Genomic DNA, 27848 nt, shown 5'->3' on the forward strand with positions numbered 1-27848 from the left:
TTGATCGGGTCGTAATTTCAACCGACCCAACCCTCAATCCAGACTGCGTCACTTCGAGAGTGTGCTATTCGAGGAATGATTACAGTCTTATTAATGAAGATTATCTTTAAGCTAATTAATAAATAGCTTAAAGATAATTTATTTTTCGTTATCTTACAGATAATGAAAAATAAATAAACTAATTACAAACTTTACAAAAGGAAGCAGAGAAGGCGAATAGGCCTGATTATTCCATAGATGTAAACCTATCTAGCTACTAAATTAGGGTACCTTCTAGAAAAAAAATGGAAATTCACTAGCATCCGATACTAGCACGCCGAGAATAATGTCTCTTATAGATGGAAATTATTAAACCTCACTGTTCTTGGAAATTATTTTCATTATGTATTCATATGGCGCATTTGGTGTGCACAGTTTCAGATCTCTCAATAATTGTAGTCTACATCTCATGAGACAAAAGAACAAAATCAAATCTAAATATCGTGGATGATGTAACATCTCACTTCTTTTTAGAAATTATTTCAGTGAATTGTTTCGATTTTCCATTGCTTGAATTATATTATTATTATACTATCTTATTTTGTATGATTACACGAAGTATTTCAGTAAAACGTACCTTACGATCCGTTATTTATACATTTAGCAGCAATAATAAAAAGAAAAGTTAATTGTCTAAGGTCATTACGGCCATTAAACTTAAGTTACATTAGAAATTTCATTCATAAGATATATTTTGAAAAGCAAAATCTGTCGAATTTCACTGTTCTGTTCTTCAATTGACAAGTGGCTCCTTGATGTAAAGAGCAATTCGAAATTATCATTATTACTGTTACCAACTCTGCCAATCCTACGTATCAAGTACATTTTATCATCCTTATTATTATTATTATTACGTGACACCTCCAGGGAATCCAAAGTCTCATCGAGGGAGGGCATCTACTCTATAACTCTCCATCTCCATCACTCAAGCCACTAACTTAACTAACCGCAACTACACCAATGCCATCTACCGCCCACCACCACTAGTATTTCCACAGACAATCACAAACATCCATGCCCACGGCGGGATTCGAACCCACAACCTTTTGGCTGGAGAGTGGATATGCTAACCACTTAGCCAACCAGGCTGGAAAAAGTTCCTCTAGTGGTGGACTAGGCTTGAACTCGAAGCTTATCTTCGTGTGGTTTAGCGCTGAGGAGTGCAAACACCCGTTTTAACCCAGACTAAGCCTGTTTTTCCTTAGTATCTTACAAATTACAGAAAATGCACAATATATAATATACAAAGTATCCATGTTCTGCATCGTGCACAGTATAAAGGTTCAAGAACGATATTATCCCTTAAAATTACAGGGTTTCGTTTTAGCATTATAAAAAATAAATTAAGAAAAACTAGGAAAGAACGTGGACGCTTCTGGTGTTCTTTAAAATGAGGTGTTACATTCTCTATTTGCGAAAATTAGCACCGATACGATTCAGGTAAGCATTCGCTGTTGTTGGAATAAAAGAGATGAGTCCTTAATCATTGTGGGGTTATTCTTAATACATATTACCTACATCATTAGTCACTTGTCAGGAGCGTTCACATTTTTTTAATTACGAGAGTAGAAAATTATGTTCCAAGATATTTTTATCACAAAATGGAGCTTTTAATTCATAATGAATTTCCCAACTTAATTTGGCGCATCAGCAAATCAAAATTATTTTTTGTGCAACGAATGCTGTCACTTAGTTTCCTACCTCATTTCGCACATCGCGCAAATCTGCTGCAGATGGAAAGAGATTTTTCTACCACCTGTTTAATAATACTGATTAATTATACAAGTGGATAGTTAGAATAAGTAATGGCGCATCTTGATATTTTTCACTTTTTCGTCCTTTTTTGTACAATAATAGAAAAATGAGTCGCTTTAATTATGTCCAATTTAAAAATTTATATCTGAGATGTCAAGTGTCTGTTTTTAAAGTAATCTGAAAGTTGTAATTAAATTTTTATACAACAAAACGATAACAAACATCCGTTTTTTATTTATAGCCAAAATATATTGATATTTAAAAGTTTCAGAAATGAACAGAGGGTCTTGCATATACTGAATTAGAAATTTTTATTTGCTTCTGGTCAGTTTAGAAAACTTTAAAGATCTACTGTATAGAATAGCTTCACTATACCGAAGTGAAGTTTTCTAGACTTGATGTTAAATCGACGTTTGTAATTTCGTATTTGGTAATATTAATATGATATGTTAATGATAATAATAATAAGAAAACCATCAGTTGCTTTTTTTTTTCAATGTAGGAAAAAATTTGACTGAATTACAAACGAAATGAATACCGAAATCTAATGTGAGATTTATAACTGATAAATATGTTGAAAGGTAGGTGTGGTGCTAATATTTTAAACATAACGAGACAGCGTATTTCCAGCTCTAAGTTTTCTTTCTTTTATTCCAATATGTTTAATTCCATGAGTAACTCTAAAAAATATCAATTACAACTACACCCCCTGTCCAAAAAGAAACTGAACTTTTCGAAATTAGAACAAACTAGTGGCGCCATCTGTTGTATCGTTTTGTTCGCGAAAGTGGCAACCTTCATCAGTGTAGTATCAACTGTTGATGACATTTGTTTCATTAGAAGCCGAGTTATAATGCCAAGAGTGACAGTGTGTTTTCACGAACGGTCTGTTGTCACGATATTTATGCCGTACGCGACGAACTCTCGATCAATCGCTTCAAAACTTCGAGATAAAACTGACCATTGACCGTTTGGCCAGGCGGAACGAATTCTTTGTGGATAATGTCCTTGGAATCATAGAAACAAATCAGCATTGTCTTTACTTTTTTCGGATGCCCCTCTTCTGGTGGTCTCCACTCAGCACTCTGGAACTTTGTTTCGGGCTCATACTCAAAACACCACGTTTCGTCACATCGCTAGAATCTGATAATCAGTAACGATCGTTTCAAGGAAGGTTGAGTCCTTACGAGCGGTTTTAATGACGACCTTGCAGTGTTCAATTCGATACACTTTTTGATCGTCGGTCAGCTTGTGGGGAACAAATCGCGAATTCAATTTATGAAGGAGGCCCAAACTCTCGGTCAAAATGTTGTGCACAGTTGACTTTGGAATCCCCAATTCATCGTCAATCAATCTCAGGGACGATTTCGGGTTTTCTTTGATGAAATCACGCACTTTTTGGATGTTAACTTTTCTCTCAGTCCAGTTTTTGGACGGCCCGGCTTTCCGTCGTCCTCAAGCGTCTCATGACCACTTTGAAATCGCTTAAACTACTTGTAAACTTGAGTACGGGATGCGTTTGATGCGTTACGGTAAAACGTTTACCAAGTTTAACGCAAAAGTCAATCGCAGCTCTCTGTTTGAAACACATTTTCCGACCGTTCGTCAAAACACACTGTCACTCTTGGCACTATAACTCTGCTTCTAATGAAACAAATGTCATAAACAGTTGACACAACACTAATGAAGGCTGCCGCTTTAGACAACAAAAAGATACAACAGGTAGCGCCACTAGTATCTTCTATTTTCAAAAAGTTCGGTTTCTTTTTTGGACAGAGGGTGTATAACCGTTTCAATTTTAAAATGTTAGTTTATATTATTAATAAAAGCTTGATTTTCAGAAGAAAGAATTAAAATAAAAAAAAATATTATGACTCACATAAAAAACATAAAGTTATAACTGTTACACACCCTCACCCATCCATACGCACGCACACACACATAATGCTTAACATACCTTTCTCTTTGGCGAGAGCAATACCCAGACCATCTTCACGCCTCCATAATATATCCGGCTCAGGAGACCCTTTGGCAAAACAACGCAAGGAAATATCTGACCCTTCTCTGACTTCGGAGTCTGAGCTAGTCAGTTCCTCGTCGATCTGAGGAGGAACTGTTAAAGAAAATAATAAAATATTGTAATAAAAATTAAGAAAAATATTTTTATTAAAACTATCATAACATTTTAGTAAAAACGAGGCTTAGCGTGACACAGAAACAAATTGAATAAAAGAAGGCATTTCTTTAATTTTTTAAAATATAATTCTGAAGAAAAAAAGAAAAAATAAAGCGATATATATTGTTACTTAACTAATAGGTTAGTAGGTCTGAATCCACAGACCAACTGTGTTATCTATTTGCGGACTTAAATCTTACATATATTTGACCTCTGGTGAAGTGGGACTGTTAATACACTTCAACAAGAAATTAATTACGTGTCTTTGATCTCTATCAACCTGTCCGTGTTATTTATTATACCCACTCTTCATCCCTACACCCTCGAGATTACTGTAGTTGGTTTAACAGGCCTACGAATTGTTTCTTTCGGGTCTTAACAAGTAACCTGAACCCGGCAGGATAACTACTTGCCTTTCATCACCACTTCTGTGCTTGTAACCCTTCATTCGCACGTTCGCTGTTGCCCAGCGTGATGTTTTCCCTAGAGGATTTTTAGCTTAGGATCGGATCAGTTATCAGTCCTGAGGAATAGACGCGTTTACAGAGAGTCGATCAGGTGCATGAAGACGGACAACTTCAGTGAGTTTTGTTGAGAGTAAGCACGTAGTGTTGCTCTTATAACTACAATCTGGTTAAGGTATTTTCTCTTTCTTTCTCTCTTCTATTTTTCCCTTTTTCAAAAGTGAATTGCAGTGCCTCAGCTTTTGAGATTTTAAGAAGTCGTATACAGGTAATAAATATAATATTTTAAGGTGGTTCAATACGAATTAACTATATTTATACGACTATAATGAGACGTCAGTAGTACAAAAATGAAAATATTTCCCTCTCTTTACGTGAAGAATTTGACCTACTAGAAAGAACCTTAAACAAGCAAAAAATCTCATATACTTACTAGTATATGAGATTTTTTGATTGTTTAAGGTTCTTACATATACTTACTAGTATAGAGAAGAAATGTATAGTGGAGTGAAAACGCAAAACTCTCACTAATATCATAGAAAAATGATGAACGAAGTTTTTCATTGTGAATGAGCAAGTTAAATTTGACGAAAATCTGACAAATCAATAGTTCAGCTTGAACTAAAGCTTGTTGCTTGATCGAATTGCAAGGGCAAATGAATGTCATTATTAATTCGAGTATTATTTCTGGCGAAAGTACACACACGATAATATTTAATTTTCTCGGGATAATGTGGGATTCCAGAACATGAGCATTTGCAAAATTAAGTTAAATTAGCCTATTCATCATTGCACTTCTCCTCCAACATCTTTCTATATTTATTTATCATTAGTACCGGAAATGGTACTAATTGGGATTGTCGAAGGATTACCCTCTTCAGGAAGATTACAGAAGCTTTGGCCTGGTCACACAAGCATTGAAATACTCGTTTCAGTGTCATTCTACTTGGCCCGTTGGACCTGCATCTTTGTTCTTCAATCCGTAAGATTTGAAATCCTCTGCAGTATGGATATTTGTGAAAATCTTTAGGTGACAGATGGGTTTTTCGCTTCAGCGTATTGCAGACCTGAAGGGACTCAAAAAAGTTCCACGTTTAGTATCTAAAATAGGAGTACCAGATAACCTAACCCTTAGCACACCCAAGAATAAAACGTGTGCGATTGGTGCATTTGAGACATTGCTTAAATGCTGTCAATGATCCATCCCAAATATCTATAGAACTTATGCTTTTCAATATGACGTATTAACTTCAAATATTTGAGTGGTAAGTTTTTCATCCCAATGCCATCCTTGTAGGATGGGATTGTTAGGAATCCCATAAATGCATAGCACATCAGCACCGTGGGTGGGTAAGATATAAACATTTATGTCTCAATTAGGTTCGAACCCATAATCTATAAGTTGGAAAGCGAAACCAATATCCACCGGATCATCTTTATAACACCTTTAATTTGTCACCTAGTTCAAACACAGCGTTGATAAACTTCTGAATATTTTAAAGACCTCTTGAATCTATACATTTTACTAAACAGTTTTCGTACTGTTGAATAATGTTGTTCAAGGCTATCCTATCAGCAGTTTTAAATGCGATATAGAACGTTCACGTGCTCTCAAAAAGACTGATTATATATTACCCACTGTTGGAATTTTACTTTTTCTTCAATTTCTTACGAAAACTTACCATCTGAAACACAAAACGAAGCTTTCGTAACTCAGTCGGTACACATGAAGCACTTTTGTTGGAATGACTTGGGTTTGAATCTTGTCTAGGAAAAGAATTTTCATCAGTGTTTTTCAACTGGTCTGTTAGCCGGTTTTTTTTTTTTTTCATTCTCCAAACGGGCCCTGTGAACACCTATCGACAGACAAAGTACTTAGCTTCAGAGGGATGCAGCAGAAAAATGGCAAACCGCTGCATTAAATTACCTAAAACTGCAAATCATGTCGCCTTGAACGAACGAGAACTGGATGGAAAAGCATTGACTTCTGAAAGAAAATAAATAACCCCCTTTACCGTGCCAACCTCACTACTCTCGATACTTTCTTTGATTTCTCCTAGAAAAAATTTATGCCAAGTATTGTTATTTACCATGTCGGTTACGAAAAACTGTGATAGCACATCCTAAATGTTGCTGCTAATATAGTATAAATATGGGAAACGAAACTACATGTTAATTAGTATATGCAAGGTAGGAAATTTTTCATTTCAGATAGAACTCACAAAAATGATCGCAGTGAATATATAAGCATCATTGCTAGTTATATTTATAAATATAATAAAAATCACGCCCAGAAAGAATCGGATTATTTTTTCAGCGTGATTTAGATATTTTGCCCGACTAGAAAACGTCTCCTGGGAAGAAATACTAATTATGTAAGAAATACTAATTATGTAAGAAGACTAGGATGTCATTATTCTACACGATATTCTTTTACAACATCTTTACGGCGATTCTTCGTCTAATGAGCGACTACTTCCTCTAATGAATACAGGTCTCATTACAAGACGCTAATGTAACTACACTGTTCTTATTTCTGGTGTAGAATTACCCCTGTACGCATATCAGGATTACTTATTATGAAAGTTATTTATATTAGCATATATAGACGGAAATATTGCATCACTTTCAGAATTTCCAAGCAATTTCTATAACAAATTCCATTTGAAATATGCACACTAAAGTTTATCAAGAAATTTATCGATATGGGATGAGTATTTCCTTAAAAGAGTGTAGATATTCTTCTTCAGATAGCTAGAGAATATAATTTATGATAACTATCCAGGCTAGTGTTCAACTTCGGTGAATTTCCCACCTTCCTTAAGACGTAGACATCAAAGATAAAATTTATTGTAAACTATAATATTCTTTTTTTAAATGTAGAAAAAACTAAATTTTTTTCTGAAAAATATTTAATACACCAATTTTTTTATTCAAAAGAAGTTTATATTTTTGATATGAAAGAGAACGGTGCTTATAGGGGGGGTGGAAGAATAGACCGTGAGATGCGGTGATTAATACCCTTGGAGGGTAATGGATGGCAATGCTGTAGCCAATGAAGTTCTAACTGAGGCTCGGCTATTGCTGTTACCCTCATGCCATGATCAGAGCTTTAATAGCTCAATAACACTTTATCCCTACGCTGTCCTCAACAGGTAACGGGGAAGATGAAAAGCATTCTTGCTTCGCCCCTTTAAGCCAGTTCTTATCAGGATAAGGTGCTCAGAGGGGCAGGAGAATCGACCGTGAGATGCGGTGATTAATTAATACCCTTGGAGGGTAATGGATGGCAATGCTGTAACTAGTGAAGTTCTAACTGAGGCTCGGCTATTGCTGTTACCCTCCTGCCATGATCAGAGCTTTAATAGCTCAATACACCTTATACCTACACTATCCTCTACAGATAACGGGGATGATGAAAAGCATTCTCGCTTCGACCCTTTAAGCCAGTCCTTATAAGTACTATAAGGTGCTCAGAGGTAGGGAGTAGCATTCAGAAAAAAGACGATATTAGGCCACTTCCTATTGAGTGTTAGCTTTACATGTTGTTTCCCGTTTATTGTTTATGTGTTCTTCTGACCACCATCCACTATATGCTCTGAGTTATGTTTTTTTAATTATTTATTTTACAATTGAGGAATGTACACGAGATCAAGGAGAGTCGCAGAGTTTTACATTTTTAAAGGATAATTGCGAAAATCATTTGCAATCTCTCAAAAAACATATTTGTATACAAGAAATCAATAATATATCTAAAATATACTGTAGATGTTGCTTGTTTTGTAAACAATTTGGATCGCAATTGGATAATCGTTTCCCCACATACACCGGCCACTTTCGAATTCTTGTTGTTTGGTGCTATTCTTTGTAGAATACCAAACAGGATGACATTGCAATTTTTATTCTTCATTTCATTGATTCGATTGTTACTATCAATTTTACGTTCGAAATATTTTTGGTGATCACTTCGTTGAATTTTCATTATATTCATTTTAGTTTGAATTCTGAATCCTTATAAGTTTTGGTACGTTTAATAGCAGATGAATCAAACAAGATCAAGGGGTGTCTTAGATATCGTGCATATCCTAACAGATTTTTATCTTCTTAATTTTTCAATTTTAGCTATATAAAGCTTGTAATAGTTGAAAATAAAAATTCGAGAATTAGCCAGATTGCCATGTATCTTGTAATTGTACAGTGCAAATTTTCATTTGCTGGAATTTGGGACAATTTATTTCGTATGTTAGTAAATGAATTCTTTCTTTTCAATGTGCTTCTCATAATAAAAATAATGATAAAAATATATTTCCGTAATGGCTATAAAAACGTGCCAGTCTGATCTCTCTCTCTCTCTCTCTCTCTCTCTCTCTCTCTCTACATTATTAATCCGAAAATGCACTATCTGAACAAAGGCGATCAGCAACAAATATAATAAATTATGCAATACGAACACACTTTAGAATAAATAATTATGAAATAGGAACTACTTTATCTCATTTCTAATCACTCACTGCGCTGTCTCTCAATCGATGAGATTCAGAGACGTCAAATGCAAATTTGTGATGCACGTTTCTTGACATTTTCAGCAAATGAGATACCAGAAGGAATTCCCTACGTGCTAACCCACTACGCTTTTCCATCTTACGCTGTTTCCTTTACTTCGTTAACCAAGTTACCAACTACTACGTGACAACGATTTCTCAGATGATAACTGAACGTTGACTCGAAATTAGAAGCGCTTTCGTTTGGCGAACTGTGATTGGTAGAATTCTACTTTGAATTGTATGTAGAACAAACTCTCGACTTGTAAATGGACCCCAGAGAATTGTTAAGTAGCTTGTTAGTTACAGTCAACGTTTCGATTCCAACGTGTACTTTTATAAAATGGTAGTTGATCTCTCCGACAGAGAATTGAAATGACTTCGAGGTTCTTTATATAACAGTAAAATACTGAAAAGTCTCAGGTGAGTTTGTGATATTCAGATTCTTCCACTTGACGTTAACAGTTTTAACGTAACGTTAAAGTTTTAACGATGATTTAAATACAAATGTGACCAAATAGAATTTATATATATATATATTATATGAGTCGAAGTCTCTCTTTAATAGCTTTCAGAACATAAATTTGGAGCTAGGTGAGATTCCACAGAAAATCTGGAATTAAAAAAAACCGTGTGCTTAGAAAAACATCGTTTTTCTAAGTTTCATCGTTAACAATGAAATAAATTTTGGGGGAACCTGACCTAAACTGGTCGGGGAGATACCTTCTTGTTCGCCTTCGTTGTCTGGGTTATTAGGTCAACACCCTAATAGCGATGTATAAAATCAGAGAAAGCTATTTATAATGACAACAGTGAAATGCATAATTTACTGAGATTCCGGACCAGATTAGACAATATAAAGTTCCAAACGAGCCTATAAAACTGAACGTTTGGCCCATCCAAACCAGTAGTTTTCCTTATGTAGATTTTATCCACATTTGAATGATATTTGATTACATTGAAATGTGATCTTTCAGTTAAAGTAAATGAGCGATTTTTAAGAAGGCAACTGGGGGCGATGAAATGCATTGATTATTGAATTACCCCGTTCAACACTCATCACAAAAAAAGCGTAAAATGATTTTTTTTTATCTTGCTACAAAGATTGTTTTTCGATTATAAACTTATCAATTTATCCTTTAAATATCGATGCATTCTCTCTTTCCTATTTCAACATAAGCGTTAACTGCTTTCATAGATTCGTCGCGATAGATCAGTGCGGGTGTGTACAACACCATTAAAAGCTAAACTGTTTTCTCTCTGAAAATGTCTTCAGTTACTTCATCGATTGCAGCCGATTGGTTTCCATCTAAGATGTTAAGAGTTTTTTTTTATTTCTTTTTTTGTTCCGTAGATGTTACTTAACATCATATTAAGGGAGCGTGGCTCTGTTATTTATTGCCTGTCTTTCGCTAAGTGAACCCCATTAATCACGTGACTGTCTTGTACCCCAAGTTAACAGTCTTCAGATATGGTTTTTATATCTTTTTTTTTTTCGTCTACCTCAAAGTTTCCAATTAAAGTCAGTTTTTAAATGGTGGCTAATGTTAGGAAAGTCAAATGGCTCATCAATTAGCCCGTAAAGCTTCTAAACTGGGATTAGTAGTTACACGTGCAGCTGGAGCTTAAATATAAGGCGGAGGTCAGCTGTTCTAATACCTAAAGATCAAAAGCGAAACGTTAAAGAGTGTTCTCGAGTCAAGAGCAGGAGATTACTGTTCACTGCTTATTAGCGTAGGGGAGCCTTACATGCTTTTATTCGTATATGAACTAGTAAATGGAAAGTGATAGCAATAAATGTAAAAAAACATTAATCTTTCTACAAAGGTGTATACTATTGTCTTCCTTGTTTCACACACACACACACACACACACACACACACACACACACACACACACACACACACACACACACACACACACACACACACACACACACACACATGCAATTAACAGACATGTACTATGCCTGTTAATTGTGTAATACCGACAGCACAAAAGAAGATTTAGCCATTAGTGTGGAAATTGCAAGCATCCTATAGGAAGGAGGACCATTTTCTTGACCACTAGTATTAATAATTAATTAAAGACTTTTGTAAGCTACCCAAGTAACTAACCAAACATCACCAAGTTGTTCAAGCATTGCTTAACTTCGAATTACTTTACATGGCAAAAAACCTACTACAAACCTGACTGGTTTAGCCATGGGTAGCCCTCTCTCTCTCTCTCTCTCTCCTTCTTGTGCCGACCTATTCTTAGAAAATTTGGAACCTCAAATCTTGTCCCAAATTACCCCTAAACCAACCACATGGTTTAGGCATGTTGACGACATCTTCATCATTTGGAATCACAAAAAGGAAGATCTCATAGATTATCTAAACAAAATTAATTGCTTCCACAACATAATCAAGTTCACATTGGAACTTGAAAAAGATAATAAACTTCCATTCTTGGACGTCCTTATTAAGAACCAAACTGACAATAGCGTCAAGCTGTCGGTATATAAAACCCACTAATACCGGACGCTACCTCCATTTCGACTCGTGTCACCACATATCCCAGAAACTCAGCATTATCCATATGCTCAAAAAAAGAGCTATTCAGTGTACCAGAGACCCTGGCGACTTACGAGAAGAATTAATGAAAATATTCAGAGATCTATCCCTAAATGGCTACCCTACAAGAATCATCAACAAGATTCTCTTTAGTGACATATCGCAAAGACAACGAGATGTAACCCAACACATCAGCTCTATAAAAATTCCATTTGTTAGTGCCATATCCAGAAAATTAGCTCTTCTTCTAAAACCATATAATATCAGATTAACCTTCAAACCTATTGAGACCTTTCAAAAGTTTATAAGATCACCGAAAGATAGCCATCCTTTCTACAAATACTCTGGAGTTTATAGCATACCCTGCTCATGCGGTATCAATTACATCGGACAAACATCAAGAAATTTTGAAACAAGAAAGAAGGAACACATAGGCTATGTGTGGAAAAAGGCATAACAGACAAGATATCTCACGCCTTTCTTCCCACTTTGCCTCTACCAACCATAATATTGAATGGAATATGAGTCATATGCCCTACATAGAAGAGAACTATCATTCCAGAACTTTCAAAGAAGCTACTAGTCGCCCGTTCAACAGGTAACTTAAATAAGAATCAAGGCCTAATCTTACCAGATCTATGGAAAACTCTAATCAGATCATTTAACCAAAAAGAAATGAACGTTCATGAAAATTACATTAAATATCTCAACAAATAAAACGTTGTACTTGTGACACGCGTATCATATCACTGTTTCACGTTCAGTGATAACTTCATATAATTTTTAGAATTGTCGGTTAGTTGCCTAGTTTTTGTTACTTTCTATTGCTTACCTTTGAAAATGCTGACAGATATTAGTCAGTGAAACGTTGGATATTAAACTAATATTTACTTGACTAGCGTACAAAATAAGTCTTTAATTAATCATCCTATAGGAAGATGTAGGAATTTCTTTAAACTAAGAGACTCGCGATGAACTTGACATTCTCCTCAATACTCGTTTAATGCAGAATTCGGAAATAACATGTCAAAAATTATTACAACATACAACTAGTAAAAGACTGCTATTTAACGAAGGATCACCAAAAATGTAAGATTAAAACAAAGCTATTTTTCACTCCTTTCCATCCGGGATCGATCTTTGCTTTGACAACAAGGCTAAGCTAAATGCATTTCGTTTCGGTTGGATTGCTTAAAAATAAGCAATTCAGATAACAACAGTTTTTCATTCTGATATGGTAGAACACAGAGTTTCGAAAAATTACTGAGTATCTCCGGAGAAGGGTTGAAGAAACTTTGTTGTATCCTTTTCTAGAGTTAAATAATACAAAATTTCATATAAGGACCAGCATTTGCTATTTTCGATTATCTTGAAGCTGCGCTACAAATATCATCTTATCTCCAGAAGATAAGCTTTTCCTTCTTTGAATGAAGAAGAAAAAACTGTTTTTCTAATAGCGCGCTAGAAGGGAAGATTTGCTTTTCTCTCTCTCTCTCTCTCTCTCTCAATCATTTTCGCACTAAAGTGGATGCATATCAAATCAGGATGTTTCCCAACAAGGGAGAAAAACAGCAAAGTATTAAAGCAAGAAGATTTCTTTATAACTATCTAACAAATTGCTGTCAGAGAGCAATAAAACTCATAGAAGAGCAATATAGTTAAGAATGTGAGAAATTCTATCAAGAAATTGCTGACGCTTTCAATACGTTTAATACTGTCTTGTAGTTTTTGTATAACGTGCGTTTTATAGTAACATGTAAAAAGCACAAATAAATGATTAAGGGAAATAATAATAAATATTTGATCATCAGACATTCTTGTGAATATTTACGTATTCTAATTGATTCCTAATAAGTATAGCTATAAATGAGAAAACAGTTTCAAAATGCAAAACAATGTAAATCTAAAAACAATGTAGCACATTACTTACCCACCACTTCGATGTATCCTACTTGACTTTTCATGGGAGAAGTGTTAATTTGGCACATATACTCTCCCCTATCCCTTTCCTGAACGTCTCCAATATGTAACCACCAAGTGCGATGCCCATTGTGGGTCACCTTATACCTGGGATTTCTGGTGATTACCCGATTTTGTAGAGTAAGCAAAGTGTATCTGTCTGTGTGGATCCAGGCTACCTGAAAAGGAAATTTGTTTTGTTTCTTATAGAGATTCTTCTGGATATTGCAGATGACGTTATGCACTAATAGATAAGTATTTAATAGAGAAGTATTATTGACAAATTTGGCAATGTTATACTGAAATGTAGTTAGATTTCGTAACATATGTACATACCCGATAAGTTCCTAAATTATCTACCACACAGGGCAGGCTGACGTCTCTACCAGACGATACTGTAATATTTGGTATTGGTTCTGCAAATACTGGCTCTGTTCCTGTGTCTGGAGGGGATTGGCAAACTGAAAAGATACGAATTAAGAAAATTAAATTAATTTCGCCATGAAAGTATATCTGAAAGGAAGTAACATATGTCGTAGATAAGCCATCACAGTTGTTCGTTGTGTAAACAAATAATTAAATAAATTATGATTAAATCCTGGTCTCAGTGTAAAAGTTGACCGATTATTTAGGGTCCGTATGTGGCTTGACCATCCTCATCTGTTTCTCTTCAAAATTCCTTTTATGAAAATTGTTGTCATAAAAGGCCCAATGGGAAGATGCAAACACACAGCAGTGAATAATGAATCATTTATAATCTCTTTAAGTATTGATTTCGTAATATTGCGTTGAGAATAGACTCCTAATCGCCATAATCCTAATAAAGAGAAATCTTGAAGATGCTTATTGCGATTCGTACAGACGTATGTTCATAACATGTAGATTGTAGACAAAGTAACGAAAATAAGGTTTTATATTTGTTAATGCACGAATTATGAAGTTGTGAATGATAGGGTGCACACTACACCGGGCGAGCATATAAACCTTCAGATGTGTAGAAAGGCTCATAATTTAGTGAACATGAATTTCAAAATTAATTTTTTAGATAAATACTCTGAGATTGAAATAGAGAATATTATGGATTCAGCCACATTTTATAGCCAAATTCAGATAGAAACTTAGAAAATTTACCAATGAGCTTATGAGAATATAATCTTTGTCGTCGCAGTTGCCTTGGTTTGCGCTACTTAAAAGATACAAGCTCCGCCCAGGAACCCGTTTGTTTGCCTTTCATTAATGGTTAAAATAAGGTGTCACTAGCCTGACAATTGTTTTGAACTGTTGGTTTTCTCATCCCGAGCCAGACAGAAACCCACAGAGCAAAAGCTCTCAATAGCATAGCATAGAGTTTTTTTAAATGAATCATAAGCGAACTCTCGTAAGCGCATAATCGAATTACTGAAATACACTAAAAATGTTTATGGACGTGGAGGAGATTATTGAGAATCTCAGTAGTCTCCTCCACGTCATGCACCGCAAGAATACTAAGGTTTCAGAGAATATAAAGACAGAATGCTCCTTGAGACGATGATCGCTAAACAGAAGTTGATGTACTTTGAAGATATTATGCGAGCAGTGAATCATTGGGAAAGATAGTCATGTCGGGAAAGATGGAGGGAATGAAAAAGACTTAGATGAACAAAGTAAAGGAACTTACTAAACTTGAATTTACAACCGATGAAAGAAAAGACAAAGTGAGCCTTTTTTAGAAGATCACCAAGAGTCGAAATCGACTGGATAGCACATAACAACTCAAAAGCTGAATATACGGACAGACCTTTGGTAGAGCTTCGCAAACTTAGCTGCCGAAAGTTATATTCTCATAAACTATCTGAAAAATTTTCGAATTTTTGTTTTTCTTCTTTCACTATGTCTTTCTCCCGTGTTAAACGGAGTAGGCGTTCCCTCTTAAGACTGTCCAGGGCGTCTTCCCGACTCCATCCTTTCTCCCTAAGGTCCTCTACCACCTTATCCCTCCAGCTGAGCTTCGGCCTGCTTCTTTTCCTCCTTCCCTCCACCTCCATTCGCTCCACTCGTTTACCAACATACTCCTCACTCCTTTTCTCCGCATGACCGAACCACCTCAGCCTGCTTTCTTGTACCTTCTTACCGATCGGTCCCACCTTGACCGTCCCTCTGATGTAGTCATTCCTTATCCTGTCCTTCTTTGTCACACCACTCATCCATCTCAACATTCGTATCTCCGCCATCTTCCTCTCCTATGCCTTTGTTATAGGCCACATCTCCGCACCATGAAGCATCGCCGGCCTCACCACCATCTTATACAGCTTTCCTTTCATCTTACAACTCACTCTCTTGTCGCACAGGACCCCTCTCATCTTCCTCCAGTTCATCCAGCCGCATGTTATTCGGTGCTGTATTTCCTCATCCAGATCTCCATTCCTTTCGACGACCGATCCGAGGTACTTGAATTTCTTCCCTGGAGTCAACCTTTCACCCTGGAGTCGTATGACCATATCCTCGGCACTCCCCGTTGACATATATTCGGTTTTACCCAGTTAATTCTCATGCCTCTCTCCTCCAATACCTTTCTCCACTCTTCCAGGGTCTTTTCAAGCTTCTCTCGTGATGATTCGCAAAAAACAATGTCGTCGATAAACATCATGCTCCCTGGTGGGCGCCTCCTTCTTGACGTCCTCCACTAGTACATCCATGACCAAGTCAAAGAGGTAGGGGTTCAGAGCTGATCCCTGGTGGAGCCCAACGACAATGGGGAACCCCTCTGTCATGCCGACACTAGACCTGACCTGAGTTTTCGCTCCCTCATACGTCTCCTTCACCAACCTCACGTACTTCTCCGGCACGCCCTTCTTCCTCATAAACCTCTATACATCCTGGCTGACCACTCTGTCGTACGCCTTTTCCAGGTCTATAAACACCATATGCAGCTCCACCTGCAACACCCTATATTTCTCCATCAGTCGCCTTAGCGCAAATACCGCATCCGTTGTCCCTCTTCCTGGCATAAATTTAAACTGCTCCTCGCCAATTTTCGTTTCCCGCCGTATCCTCCCTTCAATTACTCTTTCCCATATCTTCAACGTGTGTGACATTAGCTCGATCCCTCTATAGTTGCCACACTCCTGAACATCTCCTTTTCCTTTGTAGATTGAGATGAGAATGCTTTTCCTCCATTCCTCTGGTATCTTTTCCTGTTGGGCTATTTTCCTCATCAGATCCCATAACATGTCTGCGCCTTCGCTGACTAGACTTCTCCACACTTCCCCAGGAATCTGGTCTGCCCCCACAGCCCTTCCATTCTTCATTTTTCTCAGTACCCAAAGCACTTCATCTCTGCTGATGTCCTGCACAGATCCCTCGTTTGCCTCTCCATCCTCACATACCAAAATGAAGCCTAGACTTCGATATTTGTAATATACTCTTTTTTTTTAGTTACTAAAATATCATTAAATACTAACGTAGGAAAAATATTACGACAGGTAATCCATTTTGTCCTGATTAAAATATATATTTTATTAGTAAATATAATGATATCAGCAATATCTGTAATGTAATTTTAGTACAGAAAATAGTAACTCAAAAAGTATCATTTGAAGGAAGCTTCGAAAAGAGCATTACTACTTGTTAAATTATAAGCAAATTAGGAACTCCGATCAATGACGAATATAGCTGTTACTTTTACAAGGAAGACTGATAACATTGATGGCCTAAAAGGAAGGCCATCTTCTGAATGTAACTGATAATTATTACATTTATTAGTATTTCTTACTATATAATTTCGTTTTAATTTTTCCTTAACACTCTCTTTGAAAATTCTAACCTAAATAAATAAATACAATATTTTATTACGGTTTTTTCATTCCCCAAATGGCGAAACTCTTTATCCTTAAGTTGGAACGTCATCTAGACTGAACAATGAAATACGCGAACAGCACGTACATGATGTAGAGCGTCATGGGTTTAAATATGTTAAGGTTCTAGTAAAAATAATTTTAACAAGCGATTTAAGAAGTAATTAATTAATTAAAATAAATAAAACATAAAAATAAATTAATTCTGGAACTTGTGAAGAACTATTTCCCCTAAGAAAGACGATTTAAACATCGTTTCTATTTAGATTCTGTCGATGTAGCAAGGTTTCACAACTTTCTTTGTATAGATGCTCTAAGAGATCATTACTTTTATGGAGAACCTTAATTGATTCGACTGGTGATGATAGCGCGTTCTGGAAGTCCCGATTGTTCTGGCTCATGGACACATGCAAGGCCACAAATCTACCTGGAGTGTATCAAATTCTTTACCAGAATGGAGTATCGTATTTTGGCCCAAAAGGTAAATATGAAATTGATTTAATTAATTATTTTTTAAAAATGGATTTATGCTATTTATGTTTAGTACATATCATATACGTGCATTTCGCGTTTCATTCATTTGTTGTTGTTGTTGTTGTTGTTGTTTAATTTGAAAGTCATACTGAATATGCCCTTGATATTAGGCAAACATTTGCGTAAGTTAAATCCGTATTTTGTATAACTCGTTATCCTTAATGTGATTGGAAATGGGATGGTAGACGATCACAACTACAACTATTGTCTTTCTCTTGAAGATCAGTTCAATTTCTCGCGCAAGTATCGACGAAAGCGTAAGAGAAGATCCCGCAAAAACTAGTAACAGCTTATATTCCTAATCCTAACTAGGTTACTGTTTGAAATCATTTGTGCGCTAAGGTCGATTTTTCTGAGGGTGCACAGTTAAAAATCGAGCTTCTAGGAGAGAGAATTCCTATTTGTCAGAGGCGTAAAGAATGACTACCTCTGAAATCAGCTGATCTACTAGGTTTTCTAGTCGTTAACTGAAATTAAACCTGTAAGTTCTTTCTTTTTTTCCACTCTAATGTCATAGATATTATCTGAATAAGTCTCTAATCTGAAGTGTAATTTAAAAAAAATGATAGAGATCGGTCTTTTTTGTTATGTCATAGAAAATGCAATGCATTTTTTTCGAATTTTTAAAGCTCCAATTATCCTTACCCATGCCGTTTTAAAAAGAAAGATGAAATTATCATTTTGTCTATTGATTGAGCAAAGTCAGAGGTTATTTAACCTCTGAATCATCCATGATGCTAATGCTGTATGTTTCCAACCTTTCCTGGGTGAGATTCGTATAACTAAATCTGAATCTGTCTCTGTGTGTGTGTGTGTGTGTGTGTGTGTGTGTGTGTGTGTGTGTGTGTGTGTGTGTGTGTGTGTGTGTGTGTGTGTGTGTGTGTGTGTGTGTGTGTGTGTGTGTGTGTGTGTGTGTGTGTGTGTGTGTGTTTCCCTCAACCTAATGGTAGGTGGGACAGCAATGCTACTTTACTAGGGAACTATTATAGAACAAGGTGGTTTCCCGTTGCCTTCCTTGTCTAATAATATTCTGTGTCTATAAAATATTATTGGACAATGAAGAATAAGAACCAGCTAAGTCACTTTTCATTGAAAAATACTCGATAAAGCTTTTCGTGTCATGGACTAGATTACAACCCAGGTCTTTGCAACTAAAGGGCTCCGTCGGAATCAACCGAGCTACGCAGGCTCATGAAATAATTTACTATTTTAAAATGATTAGGAATAAAATCTGAAGAATGTCAAATCTTTTTGATAGCTCATCAATTGTTAACTGGCTTAGCGATGATGAGAATCTACATTTTCTTCATCGCAATCAGACAACCAAATCCAGTTTACCAATTTAGATGATAATCTTTTTGAACCAGTTAACTAATTAAGGTAGATGGGTGTTAGGGCTAGGTATCAGATTATTTCTCTGAATGTACATCCTGCGGTAACCTGTATCTCTGGAATAATGTTGTTATAGATCAAGCGTCAGAACAGTGACTCTTGTTGATCCCTGGCGCGCGAGAGAGCCACTTCCTGGAGTAGCGTCGTGTAGAATGTACACAGTGAGTCTGTCTGTCTTGTGAGTGTTATTACAATTTTCAGAGCCAACGTGATATTTTTAAGCTTACTTCAAGAAAGATATTTAGATATTAATTACTGCACTGCTTTTATCAAAGTGGTGCTAACAGAAAATTACGCACAATAGCTCTTCCTAATAGGGATAAGTTTCGAATTCAAAACACTGCGCAGTTATTGTAATTATTTATTTTTACGATGGTCATAAATCTCTTATGGGAAATAAAAAATACATCACAGGATTTATTTTTTAAGAAAATAGAGCTTGTATAAAAACATTAACTTGTAAATGCTTGTAAATAACTCTATGCACTTGTTAATGCACGTGTTTCGTTATCCAGAACTCCCGTCTTAAGTGTTATTTTTATCACACCTCCCACTGGGATTTTAATTTTAATATTAAAATATGTTATCAAAGTTGAATACTTAGTTTTCATATTTTAATGCACTACCTTTGATTTTCTTCGATAAAATAACATAGTTTTATGATTCCATGGTTTAACGTAACCCAAATGCCTGTCAAACCCTTCTCTGTCGATAATTGTGTTATGAATAATACATAAGTTACATAATAATGATGTGCTCTCATTGGTTTCTATTCCTTTGGATAGCAGTCGTCACTCTGAACATAAAATTCCCCAAACGCACATTTTTGTTTGTTGGTTTTTCTTCTGTCACGATAGTATTGAAACTGTTAATTTCGACGTGTACATATTTGTGGATACCCTCTTTACATTTATTTCATTTCCACTATAATCATATAAAATAACAATAACCATTTCATCGTCGTTTGGACCTTCCCTCTTCACACTTAAGCAGGGGCGGCTCGTGCATAGGCACTACGGAACTGCAGCGCCCCCAATTTTTCTCGATATAAAAATACATTTATTAATTTATTTATATTTCTTGTAATATGTAATTTCATCATCAACAATCCGATACAATTCTCTTATTTTGTTTAAAAAATAATAAAAATCCATCTTGTAGCACTTAGGAGGACGAAGGACGCTAGCAGCACTCTGTTTACCACAGCGTCATATTGCTACGCGCGCAAGCATATGCCCGTCATAGTGAGATGCGAGCTATTAGCGTAATGTGGCACTGTCCGTCGCGCAGTTCCACTGTTGTTTATATGCAGTTTGCGCCAGTAGTAGAGTCTTCGTTGTGCTTATCGTGTTTACTCCGTCTCTTTAAATATTTGGACATCACAATTGATGTGTTTTCATTATTTCTATTGCTTTGGATAGAAGGCTCTTCTGAACATTAAATTCCCTAAACGCACATTTCTGTTTGTTTGTTTTTCTTCTGTCACGATAGTATTGAAAGACTGAAGGATAACATTTGTTATCGTTTTTATTTTAGAACATTATTAGAGTTATGATAATGGATTTTATTTTTAAGTGATTTTGAATTATACTAAACTGTATAATTTTATCGATAATAAACAATATTTTTTCATGTTTAATTTTTTTTAAATTTTTACCATAATTTTGATATTTAATCCAAACACGTATACGCTGTACTTACAGTGTGTATGTATATTTCGACAGTTGCAGCACGCCCACGATTTAAGGCAGTGACTCTTCAATATCTAAAGTCTTTAGTCTACAAATAATACGAAGGATATCGTGCAAAAAGTAAAAATTCTGAGACTCCAGGCTTATTATTATTTTTTTTTTTTCAGTAATCATCTGCAATTCAAATATTCAATTTGAATATTTGATTATTTAATTCTGATTATTCTTTAATTTTTATGACATTTTAGTATTGTTACTAATAATATGGAAGGATATCGATTGCCTTTTATACTTTTATAAAAGATTTTATACTTTTCATATAAAAGAAATTCACTTGTCATACGGACTTCATTCTTGTATTACTCCAACTCAAGTTGCACTCATGTTGACGACATCTTCGAGAGCAAACTCGGCACCCTCTTATAAATAAGTAACTGGTTATCTTTTCCGCGTTTTATGTTTTTACAATTTTTGTTTTGTTTTATTTTTGTATCAAATGTAGCTCATTACGACCGTTTTCTTCCGTGCAGGGAATTCAGCAATTTAAAAAAGAAGCGTTTGTCATAAAATATCGGATTTACGTTGTTATGTAATATGGATTTCTGTCTTGCTTTAAAATATTTATCAACATTCTTTAAAACGTGGCTCCCACTTACAAAATGAATACAAATTTTATTTCTGCCATTGATCTTTTAATTAATCAATTTGAATATTTGATTATTTAATTTTAGATTAATCTTTAATTTATAATTAGTTTGAATGACTAATTTGACAAAATTTTATATGTTGCTATTATGTGGATCTCAATTTATTTCTCAATTAAACCGTGCTTCATAAACTGACATCCCCAAAGGAACAAACAAACAAACACAGGACTGGTTGTCTTCTATCTGTTCTAAATAATGCAACTGGATATACGTGAAAGTTTCTCCTACTTTGAGTAAAAATGTTCACATATATCATGTTATATTTCATCTTGTAAGCATACCGCTTACCACTACTTAAGTATACTGTGTTTTCCATGTTTTCTGAATTAATTAATTCAGTACCAGTTCACTATCTCTTTGCCACTTAACTTACTAACCTGTTTGGAAAACAAACATGTCAAGACATGACAAGAACAAGCGTATGATGAAACGGATTACACCACCCAACCGAGTGTTCACAAGAGAGACAAAGAAAAATAACATAAAATGTTAATAAACGTAACAAGAAAGAATTAAAAAATCATTCCCAACATATAAAAATCTAATATTTTAGTAATAGGATAGGAGAAATAGTCCTTAATTCTCGAAATTAGAGCATAGAGTAACAATAAAGCCCAAATTATTTTCAGATTTTTAGGTACTCTTTTATGATAGTGTATAAACACCATTATTAGCTTCTGTACTTGATTATGATGACGTCATCGTTGTCACGTATGTAAGCCAAAGACTGTTGCAATGAAATTGAACAACCTCTGGTGATTTTATGTGCTATTTTAAGCATAATATTGCATCGATCATTTGCTTTTAAACCATTCTCGGTGTTAAAAAAAATAAGCATAACACATTCATTGAAAAATCAGTAATTTAACCAAACATAATTGGATTTATTTATAGATAAATCTCGATTGGTGTATTATCGTCTACTGCGCAAGTACCAACAGATCGGTGTTGACCGTGGAATGTTTTCATTTTCACATTTGCCAACAGCACATGCGCAGTATTCTTTCATGGTATATCTGTTGCAGCACAAGCAGTTCTTGGAGTTTATATTCTATTCGATTATGCAAAACATATTTTTAAAGAACTATTACCTTATGCTTTGCTATTCAAATTACTTACCGAGTAAAATGTTAATACAGAAACTTGACGTTGTATGTGATCCTACCAAACACATTCCTATATCCAGCAAACTCCATCGAGAATTGAAGTTCGTCCATATTACTTCCCACAACCTGCTTACATCTAAATCGTATCCCGGCAATGTATTTATATAATAAAACCGAATGTTTATAAATAAAAAAAAATCCCCATTTCAATTCGGTCCACATGAAAGGAGAACAAGAAAACTTTTCTCAAGGGTGGTTTGAATAAAATTCTCCAAATAGATTTAAGAAAATCGAAATTCTGTCTAACGTCAATAAATAAAGAAAATTTAAAATTAAATTTCCATAGTTGCCAAGGAAGAGAAAGTTTCTTTCCGAACAACAACACTTAAATGTGATTATGAGGCTACTTCATATGTAAAACCTCAATAAAATTCTAATTAGATAAGCTAACACACCGGGCTTTGAAAATGTGGTTTTGACTGAGTGAATAATAACTTGTGACAAACGACCCGTTGATGACGTCTGCGGGACTTGGTTCAGTGTAATATCTGTCACGCCCTTCCAAACTGCAAAATATCGATCTTTGATCGAACACAACACGCTTTAGTTCATCGTGGGAATGTCATCTATCCGAAGTATGTTCTATGAACTGACTGCTCTCATTGTCATGTATTGGCATATGGTGATTGAAGTAACCACACGCTTCACAAGTTTAGCTACAAACCTCTAATTTATAGATTTTTCGCTGCTTACTGCTTCGCTACCACTTCATTAAATGCTGACATCAACAGATCGGACTACAAAGGTTCATTTGTTCAAGGCTTTGATTTTTCAGGTTTTCAAAACTTATCTTCTAGGCCTACAGGAGACTTTTTTTTTTTTCATCTTTTGACTGTTCTCTTGTTTTTCCCCTTTATATTATTTTTTATTCTTTAATTTCTCTTTTTTATTTATTATATCTTTCTATATTTGGTTAAATTCAATATTTTAACATGTTCTCTTTTCAATTTCGTTTTCTTTTTAAATTATTTTTCATTTCATTTTCCTTCGTGATCTTGCTAAATCAAAGACCATTTTGAGATCTTAATGACGTCATTTTATTCTCAGTTTATAAACTAATTTTTGCGATGACTTCGTGACATAATGAAAAAAGAGAAACCTCTCCTTTAGTTGAAAACAATTCTAATGCTGAAGATCTCGAGGATTGTTGTGTGCATTTTCAAAACTGAGGTCAGTGATCTTGAACGTATAAAGGGGGTTTACTACATAAATCCGATGGGTTTTTGCCTTTGGAAAACAGACAAACAAGCCAATAAACACACACGCGTTTTCGACAGATATGTAATATTTTGCCTACTGGCTTTGAATGTCTTGGAATTACAAAAATTCGAACAAACCAGATAACTTAATTATTTTGCGTTTGTTTATTTAAGAAGCTGAAGATAAGTTCTGCGATCTTGAAAGAGCTGGGTTGTAATCCATCTAGAATACAAAGAAACTGTAAAGGATTTTCAGATGAAGGCAAATTAGCTGGTCACTGACTTAAATGGGAAAATTTTCCTCTTGAAAAATCGTTCCTTCATCCACAAAACTATTCTAAGAAGCAGCCCCGTGAACATACGCCTTTACAGCCAAAAATATATCATTCACTCCCCCCCCCCCCCAAGCGGCAGACTAGGAGACAGGTCGGTTGGGAGTGGTACTAACAAGTAGTCGCATCTAAGTAACACGCGGACCCCGCATAGGAAGCGGGAATAACGCGTAGTGAAAGAAGAAGATTTGTTTTCGAAGTATATGAGTCAATTAATTTCTGAACTCGTTCAATTTAAATTATCACATTTATATTAGAAGATTATGAAGGTTATCTGTTAGAAGAAAAAAAGTTGCCACTCTTTTATCAGCTCTTGGTTTTTACGTTAAATACTGATAATCAGATGGATTCAACCTAAATGTAAATCTTTCAATATATTAAATATTTATTAGTTCGAAGTTGATGTTTATGTACTTTTCATAATTAATCATAATAAATATAAGCGTATACAAAATAATCAGTAATATATTTATAATATATATTTTGGTAAAACTATAAATGAAATAATAAAATATTGTACGCGCATGTGCGCACACACAGTCAAAAAGGGAGCACACCAAATTTTTGCTTTCATAATTTTTAAATAACTTTTCCAATGTCTCTTCTTCAACATTCCGATTGATTCATTCAATCCAATACCCTTGGAGGATAATGAATGGCAATGCTGTAGCCAATGAAGTTCTTACTGAGGCTCGGCAATTGCTGTTACCCTCTTGTCATGATCAGAGCTTTAATAGCTCAATAACACCTTATCCCTACACTGTCCTCTACAGATAACGGGGAAGATGAAAAGCATTCTTGCTTCGCCCCTTTAAGCCAGTCCTTATAAGGACGTCAATATTCCTGGTTGAGATGGGAAATAAGAAGAGTCCTTTTTTCTACATGAGGCTCGGCTGTTGCTAATATGAGTACACTCTCTTAAGGTTTTTGCCATAAGGGAGCAATTTGAGTCTCCGGAGAAGGTGTTCTCCGGCACGGCCCGGTGAGGGGGTTGTCGGTAAATGCTTTTCTTCGGAATTTGAGCGGTTCTGCTCGGTGGTGGTACGTAGTACTAGGATCACTTGCATTTGCTAACGCTAGTGTCACCGACACTTTATAGTTTACTATATTCGACAAGAAACTCTCTGATTCCAATCTTTGAGTTTCTTATTCGGTTTTAAAACTATGTGGGATTTAATATCCCCTTAATTTAAGCCAATTAGTTATACTAATTAAAGGTTCTAGCGACTACTTTGTCTTAATTATTACATTTCTTACCAATAAACTGGGTAGCATGTGAACATAATACAGTATTACACCCTCTGTCCAAAAAGAGACCGAACTTTTCGAAAATAAAAGAAACTAATGGCTCCACCTGTTATATCGTCTTGTTGTCGAAAGCGGCAACCTTCATTAGTATTGTGTCAACTATTTATGACATTTGTTTCATTAGAAGCCAAGTTGTAGTGCCAAGAATTACAGTGTGTTTTGACAAACGGTCGGAAAATGACTTTCAAACAGAGAGCTGCGATTTACTTTTGTGTTAAACTTGGTAAGCATTTTACCGAAACTCATCAAATGCTTCAAAAAGCATACGATGATGAATGCTTATCCCGTACTCAAGTTTACGAGTGGTTTAAGCGATTTCAACGTGGTCGTGAGACGCCTGAGGACGACGAAAATTTAATTTGGGCCATCCAAAAACTGGACTGAGAGAAATTAACATCCAGAAAGTGCGTGATTTCATCAAAGAAAACCCGTAGTCGTCCATCAGATTGATTGAAGATGAATTAGGGATTCCAAAATCAACTGTGCACTACATTTTGACCGAGAGTTTGCTTTCGTAAATTGAATTCGCGATTTGTTTGCCACAAGTTGACTGACGACCAAAAAATGTATCGAATTGAACACTGTAAGGACCTCATTAAAACCGCTCGTAAGGACTCAAACTTCCTTGAAACGATCGTTACTGGTGATGAAACGTAGTTTTGAGTACGAGCCAGAAACAAAGCGAAAGAGTGCTGACTGGAGACCACTAGAAGAGGGGCATCCGAAAAAACAATTGCTTGGAGAAGTCAAAAGTAACGTCAATGCTGATTTCGTTCTACGATTCCAAGGGTATTATGAACAAAGAATTCATTTCGCCTGGCCAAATGTCAATAGTGAGTTTTATGTCGAAGTTTTGCAGCGATTGATAACGAGAATTTGTCGCATACGGTATGAATATTGTGACGACCGACCGGTCGTCAAAACACACTGCCACTCTTGGCACTATAACTCGGTTTCTCATGAAAAAAATATCATAAATAGTTGACACAAGACTAATGAAGGTTACAGTTTTCGATGACAAAAAGATAAAATAGGTGGCGCCACTAGTTTCTTCTATTTTCGAAAAGCTAGGTTTCTTTTTGGATAGAGAGTGTATTTACAGATGATTAGCACAGTTATATTACTTATAAAGATTGCTTATTATTTCTTACGTAATGACCAATTAGTTATACTAATTAAATGTTATAGCGACTACTTTGTCTTAATTGTTAGATTTCTTAACAATAACCTGCGTAGCATGTGAACATAATACAGTATTTTATATATTGTGTGAGTTCAAGTCTCTCATCATTGACCTTTTGAGTATAAAAATGGAGCTAAGGTTCACTAGAGAAAAGAGACAAAACGAGATGGAAAAAGAAGAGAGAAAATAGCCTCAGTTGACCAGGTTTAGCTGGTGACTCAATAGGTACTTCTAAAATGGTCATTTAGCCTTTCGTTCATTAAAGGAAAAGTCCCAAAAAAGGTAGAATATACGAGAAAAAAAGAAAAAGGTAGAATATATAGTACTACGAAAATTTAACAGGAGTAAACAAATAAATTAAAAATAAAAATGAATATATTAAAAATACACTGTAAAACAGTAGAAGGATGAATTAAAACGTATACAACCCAATAACTCATAAAAACAATAAAAAAGGTGAGGGAGGCCCGGGAGACCCATCCTAAAAAGGACTGAGAATACTTCAACGTTAGCATTCGCAACCTAGGTATATTGAAGTCAATCCCTACCTTGGAATAAAATCAGTTTAGGCTAATTAAAATGAGAATAATGACACTTTTAAGACAATTACGAGAAAAATCAGATACTTTTGATTTTTCTTCACCGTGAGAAGAAATTGTAGTAGGATCACATGAGAGAAAGTTCGCACTGAGAACCTGAGTATTTCTGCCAACCGCCGGCAAATGGACTGCACACTGGATGGACACTAGTATTACATTTTCAATTGGGTTGTTCACGTCACAAAAGGGGTCACAAGGTTGGATGCAATATTGTAATCTTACCAATTTCACCGATAGTAGGTCGTAAGTGATACTCGTGCGAAAAGAATGCCTCCAGCTGTTTTGGGGATTAGTTGAAGTATCTGAGCCCGGTCTGTTAAAAATTTTTTTTTATGTTTTGCATGTGGAACAATATCACTACCTTTGCACACATTCTAGCATGCCCCAAAACAGGATAGAAAATGTCCGATAAAAT

At 35.4% G+C, this 27848-nt stretch overlaps 1 protein-coding gene across 1 annotated transcript in view; it reads right to left on the bottom strand.

Annotated features, from left to right (window-relative positions):
* LOC150092932 (protein CEPU-1-like) overlaps positions 1-27848 on the bottom strand; it is a 268908-nt gene that overhangs the window by 95178 nt on the left and 145882 nt on the right. Inside the window, exons 2-4 of the mRNA XM_090413398.1 lie at positions 13826-13950; positions 13461-13668; positions 3752-3907 (exon numbers count right to left, since the gene is read on the bottom strand). Coding sequence (XP_090269524.1) covers positions 3752-3907; positions 13461-13668; positions 13826-13950 — 489 coding nt within the window. The remainder of the gene's footprint in view (positions 1-3751; positions 3908-13460; positions 13669-13825; positions 13951-27848) is intronic.

The sequence above is a fragment of the Typopeltis vanoorti genome, chromosome 24, assembly GCF_054136105.1.
Source record: "Typopeltis vanoorti isolate ZY-2024b chromosome 24, IOZ_Tvanoo_1.0, whole genome shotgun sequence".
NCBI lineage: Eukaryota > Metazoa > Arthropoda > Arachnida > Uropygi > Thelyphonidae > Typopeltis > Typopeltis vanoorti.